The 8,832-nt window shown below is 39.2% G+C and overlaps 1 protein-coding gene across 1 annotated transcript in view; it reads left to right on the top strand.

Moving 5' to 3' along the window:
• DCP1A (decapping mRNA 1A) overlaps window positions 1–8,832 on the top strand; it is a 58,643-nt gene that overhangs the window by 39,428 nt on the left and 10,383 nt on the right. Inside the window, exon 6 of the mRNA XM_008582531.1 lies at window positions 3,055–3,213. Within this exon, the coding sequence (XP_008580753.1) occupies window positions 3,055–3,213 (159 nt within the window). The remainder of the gene's footprint in view (window positions 1–3,054; window positions 3,214–8,832) is intronic.

Below are 8,832 nucleotides of genomic sequence, written 5' to 3'. Positions count from 1 at the left end.
AAAAAAAAAAAAGAAATTCCAGACTTTTGAACAAGCCATTTATAATAATTAGAGACTGTTTGAAAATTAAAACTATATAATAAGCATTTTCTCCATAAATCCTTTTGTTTCTTTTAACTTAATTTCCTATTTTTAATGTGAAGAAAGTTGAAACCACAGTCCTTCCCAGTTGGACCATTCTGAGTTGCTTCTAGCCACTGGATGTAAATTGCAAAAAAAATATTAAAAAATAAAAGCCCAAGGTTTTTTTGTTCTCAAAAGAATAGAAACACCATTATTTTTCTTATTATGTGAGCTAGAAACAACAATCATAGTAATCTGTTGACCTTTCAAAGGGGGAGAACAGAACTGTGGTTACTAGAGGTGGGGGAGGAGAATGAGGGTTAGCGAGGAATTGGTTAATGGACACAGGGAATGATTACATTTTGTAATGATGAACATGTGAATTATCCTGATTTGATCATCACACATTGTGAACAGGTATTGATGTTCAACTCTATCCCACAAGTATATATAATTATTTTTCACTTTAAAAAAACCTACATGCTAATGATAGAAATTTTTGTATTTAAAAATCACAGTAAACAAAAAGAAGAAAATACCATAATTCCTCCACCTAGAAATAATCACTACTAATACTTTGTTATGTATCCTTCCAAAAATATGCCCAAGATTATGTGATAGGTTTGTGTACATTAGTTTTATTAAATGTTCTTTTGTAACCTGTTTTTTCCCCCAAGGAACTGTCTTTTTATTGATAGCAACTATTCATCTCACAGGGAGTCCCTATGAGATTTTATTTGGTAGAATGAAAAGGTTTTTTAAAAGAACTATAATACTTATACCTGTGTATTTTTCCTTCCGTGCTTTATAAAAACAATACACTAGATTTCTCTAATTCTTTCTATTAAGATCTCACTGATACATACTTGTAGCTAAGTCCTTGTAGCTAAGTCTTCATGAACAGCATTAATTTTTTTCTTAAGATAAATTACCCAAAATGGAATTGGTAGATCAAAGGAGTTAAGCCAGTCTCGTAGCCTATGTTTAAGTTAACTATGGCAAACTAAAATGCCCCAAGAGCCAGGTAAGCCATGCTAGTGAGTAAAGTGAGCCAGGGTGAAACAGAAGCAGACTGATAGCCTGTTCCTTGACTCAAAGGGTTAGTTGCAGCTAAGCTCCAGCCAGTTATTGCCAAAATACCTAGTGTTGCCAAATCATCCACCCTCTCTCTGAAAATGGAAGGTCTGGATTTTTATGGGAAAACTCCCAAGTTTTTAAATGTTTCTAGTCATTAAATACTTGTTATGGGGCTAGCTGGTTAGCTCAGTTGGCTAGAGCGTGGTGCCAGTAACACCAAGGTCCAGGGTTTGATCCCTATACCAGCCAGTCACCAAAAAAAAAAAGTCATGATCAATCTTTTGAGTTTATTCCCCACAAAAGGGTTGGAACTAGTTAATGGTGATGTTGCACAAAGAGAGATATATTAGATGCTTAAGATATTTCATAGGCTTTCACAGATTATTTCACCCCTATTCAAATGGATAACACTAAGTAAAGGTGTTCTAAAATAATATGCGGATTAAGTCATTTAAATAGAAAAATATTCATATTATCCATTCACTTAATAGTTGACTACATACTCCTAAGCACATAACTTTATAATAGATTAATTTATTGAGAAAATTAATCTATTTCTGGACTGAAGTTTGGGGCTGCCTTTTTTTAAAAATCTGATTTCTTGAGTTTTCTGGTATCTGTTTTGACACAGATAATGCTCGCCAGATGCTGGATCAGATAGCCCAAAGATAACTTAAGGTTCTAAAAATTCATAATTCCATGTCCATCTGGTGATCCGTTTTGAGGATTCTTTTTAAGACAAAAATATTTTCACTCATAGTGTTATATGCAAGTTAATAGGAATTTAAGTGGTGCTGGAACAATTGGATGTCCATATGCAAAAAAAAAAAAAAATCTAAATGTAACATCTTATACAAAAATCAACTCAAAATGGATCAGAGATCTAAATGTAAAATATAAAACTTTTAGAAAAAAAATATATTTACTATATGATCAAAAATATCACTCCTATATATGTGTCACTCATATATATGTTTACCCTAGAGAAATGAAACTTTTGTCCACACAAAAACCTATATGAATGTTTGTACAGGCTATATTCATAATCACCAAAAAATAGAGACAACACAAATGTCCTTTGGTGATGAATGATTAAACTGTAAAATTTATATAATGGAATACTACTCAGCAATAAAATGGAATGAACTGTTAATACTAAATAACAGCTTTGGTGAATCTTAAAGACATCATGCTAAGTGAAAGAAGCCAGCATTCCACTTCTATTCCATTTATATGACATATTTTCAAAGACAAAACTATAGTGACGGATCAGACCACTGTCTGCCAGGAGTTGGAGGGAGGGCATACTATAGTGGCCAGCACAACAGAAGTTTTTTGGGGATGATGGAAATGGAACAGTTTTGTATCTTTATTGTGGTGGTTACACAAATAGAGCTGTACACCCCCAAAAAGTTGATTTCACCATGTGTTCATTTAAAAAATAAAATAGGGGCCGGCCCGGTGCCTCACTGGAGAGTGCGCCGCTTGGGAGTACGGCGGCGCTCCCGCCGAGGGGTCGGATCCCATGTAGAGACCGGTTCCCGCTCACTGGCTGAGCACGGTGCGGGCGCAACACCGAGGGTTGCGATCCCGTTGCCAGTCCCCGGTACGGGCGCGACACCGAGGGTTGCGATCCCGTTACCGGTCAGTAAAAAAGACAAAAAAGGAAAAAATAAATAAATAAATAAAATAAAATAAAATAAAATAGGAATATGTAACAAGGTAATACCATTGGCTTTTCCTTAAAAGGGTGATAAAAATAACAATTGTGGCTAATAATGATGTCTAAAATTAGAAATTTTATTGTATAAATTATATAAGAGTCCAAGGCAAACGTTTTGGGGGATTTTTTGCTTGTTTTTTAAAATAGCATTGCTAATAACCTTGAATACAATTTTGTGAGCCAAATAATAGCAAACTTTTTTCATGGGATATATTTTTTCTTTTAATTTTTTTAAGAATCAGATGGGTGACTCAAATATCTCCAGCCCTGGGTTACAGCCAAGCACTCAGCTCTCCAATCTGGGAAGCACAGAGACTCTAGAAGAGATGCCCTCCGGGTCACAAGATAAGGTTCGTATAGCTTAAGCCGTAGCTTTGTCCAAAGTAACAAAGAATAACGTTTTGTTAAGTGTTTCAATGTAGTGCATGTTTGATTTGTCCCTTACCTGTCAAAGTCCATACATGAAGTGCCATAACAACACCAACCAGATTAGTTCCCCTGGTCCACGTAACTGTCTTTCATCAGGATTTTGCAGTAACCTCTTATTTTGGCCTCCCAACTTTTGCCCTTGCCACTCCCTTACCTATTCTTAACCCAGCAGCCTCATTAATCCTGGTAAAACTTAAGTCAGATCATGGCATTCCTCTGCTTAAAACCCTCCAGTGGTGTCCTGTCTCATTCAAATACAAGCCAAGATTGTAGCAGTGGCCCATGAGGCTCTACCTGATGTGGCCCCTCTACACTTGGCTACATCTACTACTGTTCCTTGCTCACTTGGCTCCAACCATTTTGGCTCTTTTGCCTTTCCTCAAATATGCCAGACATGCTCCTGCCTCAGGACAGGCCTTTGCACTTGTTCCCTTGGCCTGCAGTGCTTTCCTCCCAGATATGGCTCGCTCCCTTTCCGCTTTCAGGCCTCAAATGTCCTCCATAAAGGTGAAGGCTTCTCTGACTGCTCTATTTAAAATAACCCTCCCCCACCTCCGTCCTCCTGCTGTGCTTTATTTTCTCACTAATACTTCTAACCAGCTAACATCGTTTGTGTTTTTCTTCTTTATTCATTGTCTGTCTCCTGCCCACCAAAATATAAGCTCCATGGGGGCAGGCAGTTTTATTTGCCTTATTTATTGCTATATCCTTAGCATCTAACATTGTAAATATTTGTTGAATTAATTAGTTCTCTTAATAATTGATGGTCCAATAAACGAAAAGGCATCAAGTAAAACCCATAGTTTTTAGTTTTTTGGTTTGTTTGTTTGTTTTTTGGTTGCTGGTCTGTACTGGGAACCAGACCCTTGACCTTGATATTATAAGTCTGTGCTCTAAAAACCCATTGTTTTTAAATTAAAATTTTTATCTTGAGATAATTATAGATTTACATGCAGTTGTAACAAATAATACAGAAGGATCCCATGTACCCATTATCCATTTCCCCATTGATAACATCTTGCAAAATATAATTTAATATCACAACCAGGAATTTGATGCAATGCACACACCTTCAGATTTCTTCAGTTTTACTTGTATTCATTTGTGTGTGTGCGTGTGTGTATGTATGTATTCAGTTCTATGCTATTTTACCTCATGTGTAACTTTATGTATCTTCCACCACAGTCAAGGTACAGAATACTTCCATTACCACAAGGATCCTGTGTGTTGCCCTTTTACGATCGCACCAACTCCCCTGTCATACCCTGTCTGACTCCTCAGTTCCACCCTCATCTTTAACCCCCACCATCATTATCTGTTTTCCAGTTCTTTAATGCTGTCATTTCAAGAATCTTACATAAATTGAATCATACAATGTATTAGTCTGTTTCTGTTGCTTATAACAATATACGTGGGACTGGGTATTTTGTAAGAAAATGAAATTTATTGCTTACAGTTTCAGAGGCTTGGAAGTCCAAAGTCCAGGAAATACATCTGGTGAGGGTCTTGGTGACTTCAGTGACACAGGGTATCACATTATGAAATGGTAGAGCAGAGAGAGGGAGAGAACAAGACAGACTCTCCTCTCTCTTCTTTTATCTTTTTTTTTGTCTTTTTCCGTGTCCGGCAAAGGATCGCAACCCTCAGTGTTGCCCCCGTACCGGACCGGGGACCGGCAACGGGATCGCAACCCTCGGTGTCGCTCCCGCGCCTCGCTCAGCCAGTGAGCGGGAACCGGTCTGTATGTGGGATCCGAACCCTCGGGCGGGAGCGCCGCTGCGCTTCCCAAGCGGCGCACCTATCCAGTGCGCCACCGGGCCGGCCCATCTCTCTCTTCTTTTAAAGCCCTCAGAACCACGCCCCTGACCACCATTTTTAATCCATTCACTACTGCGTGGTCCTACAATCTAATCACCTCTTCAAGGCTCCACCTTTCAGTTACCATAATAGGATTTCCCACCCTTTTAACAGTCACAGTGAGGGTTAAATTTCTAATCAGTGAACCTTGGGGGGCACAATTCAGTCAATCCACAGCATACAAAATCTTTTGAGATTGTCCTTCACCCATCGTAATTCCTGGATACTCACTGAAGTTGTGTGTATGAAGTTTGTTCCCTTTTATTGTTGAGTAGTGTTACATGACATGGGAGCACCACAATTTGTTTAAACATTTTTAACCATTCACCTATCAAAAGACATCTAGGTTGTTTTCAGTTTTGGACTATTATGAATAAAGTTTCTGTGAGCATTTGTGTACAGGTTCTCATGTGAACATAAATTTCTATTTCTCTGGGATAGATGCTCAAGAGTGAAAATGTTGGGTCATTTGATAATGGTGTGTTTTAGTTTAATAAGAAATTGCCCATATGTTTTCCAGAAAGGCTGTACCATTTTACATTTCCATCAGCAATGTATCCATAATGTTTTTAGGTATTTAAGATTGCTTTTTTTTTTTTTTTTCCTTTTTGTCTTTTTCCGTGTCCGGCAACGGATCGCAACCCTCAGTTACATTTCCATCAGCAATGTATCCATAATGTTTTTAGGTATTTAAGATTGCTTTTTTTTTTTTTTTCCTTTTTGTCTTTTTCCGTGTCCGGCAACGGATCGCAACCCTCAGTGTCGCCCCCGCACCGGACCGGGACCAGCAACGGGATCGCAACCCTCGGTGCTGCCCCCGCGCCTCGCTCAGCCAGTGAGCGGGAACCGGTCTGCATGTGGGATCCGAACCCTCGGCGGGAGCGCCTCCGCCCCTCCCAAGTGGCGCACTATAGCAGTGCACCCCCGGGCCGGCCCTTAAGATTGCTTTTTTTTTTTTTTTCCTTTTTGTCTTTTTCCGTGTCCGGCAACGGATCGCAACCCTCAGTGTCGCCCCCGCACCGGACCGGGACCAGCAACGGGATCGCAACCCTCGGTGCTGCCCCCGCGCCTCGCTCAGCCAGTGAGCGGGAACCGGTCTGCATGTGGGATCCGAACCCTCGGCGGGAGCGCCTCCGCCCCTCCCAAGTGGCGCACTATAGCAGTGCACCACCGGGCCGGCCCTTAAGATTGCTTTTTAAAATTAATTAATTTTATTTGTTTGTTTTGGCGGCTGGCCAATATGGGGATCTGAACCCTTGGCCTTGGTATTATAACACCGCACTGTAATTGAGCGAACCAGCCGCCTTTTTTTAGGTATTTAAATGATGCTTCATTTAAACCAGATTGTGTATACTACATTCCTGTGCTCCATTTTTGCTGTATTTGGATTTAGTATCCTAAAGGTCAAACATATATTATTCATGGTTCTATTACAAAAATTTTGTTACAAATTAAATATTTTTAGATATATGTTTAAAAAAGGGAGAGAGCAGGGTTCACAGATTCCTTCTGTTCTTCTTTTCTGGTTTATCAGCCAGGAGTGTTCAGTGGGCCTATCACTTACCCCTTCTGAATCATGAGTCACTTCCCCTTTTTCTTTCTGAATCATGGGGTTAAGGATTTCTTGCACCACCTAACTCACAAAGTTATTATGAAACCCAAAGGAAGAAATGGGCCAGAAAAAAATGCCTTAAGAATCTTAAAGCATTGGTCATTAAAGATGAAAGTTGAGTGTGACAAGCCATAGATACTCTGCTTTTCAACAACAGCACCAATGATGGATCTGGGGACATACAGAATTCAAGTGGATACTCGAGGTGTACCCTCTTATGCAAAAATAGTGCTGATGTTGCGGTTATTATTCCTTCATTTCTCACATACTATTAAAATAGCATTTTTTAGGTCAAAGTGACAAAATTTTATAAGATAATGAGATCTGGATGTTGTTAGAAGCCTTGTGATTGACTAAAATTAGCTCAAATCTATAATCAGCCCCTACACACAGATTCATTTGTTCAGTAACACTGCCATCTAGTGCTGGGGAGAAAATAGTGCCATCAAGCCTAAATAGTATTAAATTTCATTTCAGTTTCATAATTTAGTTATTAAAATTCCCTTGGGACTGTTTCCCTAGTTTTTTGCTTCCTGTGGTCAAGAATAATGCCTGCCTTCTAGTGTGCCCAGTGCAATGACCAGTAGATCCAAACAGAAATATTAAATTCTCTATACATCAAGAGGTATGGGGTAAGGAAAGAACTGTGTAAAACCTGATATAATATATTAGAATTTTATTATGCACCATACATGCTGTTGCTCACTGAATTCCATTTCCCAAGGAGAATGGTCAGACTACCACTGATCTAAGTGAAGCATTGCAAAATTCAGAATCCAGACTTTAACCATATTCAGACATAAGGAAGGGGTAAAATTTCACCTTTTCTGTGAGTGATGGAAGATTAATCCATGAATAAATAAGCTACTAGAGGAATGTTGCCAGTTTTTCTTATCATAGAGAAGAAGCGTAGACTGAGTTATCTCAAATGCAGATACTGTAAAGGTTTTGGAAGAGTGTGTGGAAAGGTGTGCTGTGCTCACTTTGGCTCTTGTGACAGATCAGCCAGTTAGATATTTCCAAAGCTGATGCACTTTGACCTGTAACCACCTCATACTTATTCAAGCCTTAGCTGCACTTCTGTTTTCCAGACGTAAATATCACTATCCAGGTGATTAGGCAACCTATAGTCTGCTTAACTGACATCTCAGTATGGTGGCATACTGGTTGACTATATTGTTAGAACTAGGTTGGTGTCTGGGTCTGTTGTTGTTTTGGGGCATCATCTATAATTGGCAATAATAATATTACCTACCTTCTCAGATTAATAGAGTAATGCATGTAAAGTGCTTAGCACAAGGCCCTCCCACGTAGTGAGCATTGTCTATGATAACTCTTTATTGCCATCACAGATTCATTTATTCCTTCTTATGTGAGAAGACCTCTGAAACCCTAATGCTTTTACCATACACCCTATTCCAGAAAAAGTCTGAGAATCTGTTCCTGGCTTGGCAGAAGTTATAGGGAGGCAGCATAGAGAAATCCAGAAAGTTTCTGCTGCTTTTACCTTTGGGGTTGGGGTTTCACCATATAGTTTCACACTTTAATATGAAGTAGATTTTTGATCATTCAAAGTTGATTTGTGTTTCACTAGACAAGTAAAAATTGCTATTCTGGATCACGCCATTCTTGAAGCCTCAGGTTGTATTTCATGGTGAGGTTCCTCCAAGTACTGTTGTTTGAGTGCTCCTTATCTTATAACATATAGTAAGACCAATACAGTAAGTATCTGCACAATAGCCCTAATATGGTCCATGTTTTTCAAAGTAGGTATAGCTAAATGTTGGTTTGTATGTATATATACTTATGTACATATAATAGAATGTGGTGGTGAAGATTCACATAATTTGCACTAATTAATAAGAATTAGTGTTTTCCAATACTTTTTTTTGCCAAGCAATCTTGATCCATTTTGTTCTAAACATAATGTGTATAAAAAGGAATTAACCCTGGGCCGGCCCGGTGGCGCACTGGATAGTGCGCCGCCGGCGCTCCCGCCCGAGGGTTCGGATCCCACATACAGACCGGTTCCCGCTCACTGGCTGAGCGAGGTGCGGGAGCAACACCAAGG

The sequence above is a fragment of the Galeopterus variegatus genome, unplaced genomic scaffold, assembly GCF_000696425.1.
Source record: "Galeopterus variegatus unplaced genomic scaffold, G_variegatus-3.0.2 Scaffold2664, whole genome shotgun sequence".
Classification (NCBI taxonomy): Eukaryota; Metazoa; Chordata; class Mammalia; order Dermoptera; family Cynocephalidae; genus Galeopterus; species Galeopterus variegatus.
The sequence above is the reverse complement of the archived record's forward strand: the minus strand, read 5'-3'. Positions and strand labels throughout refer to the sequence as shown.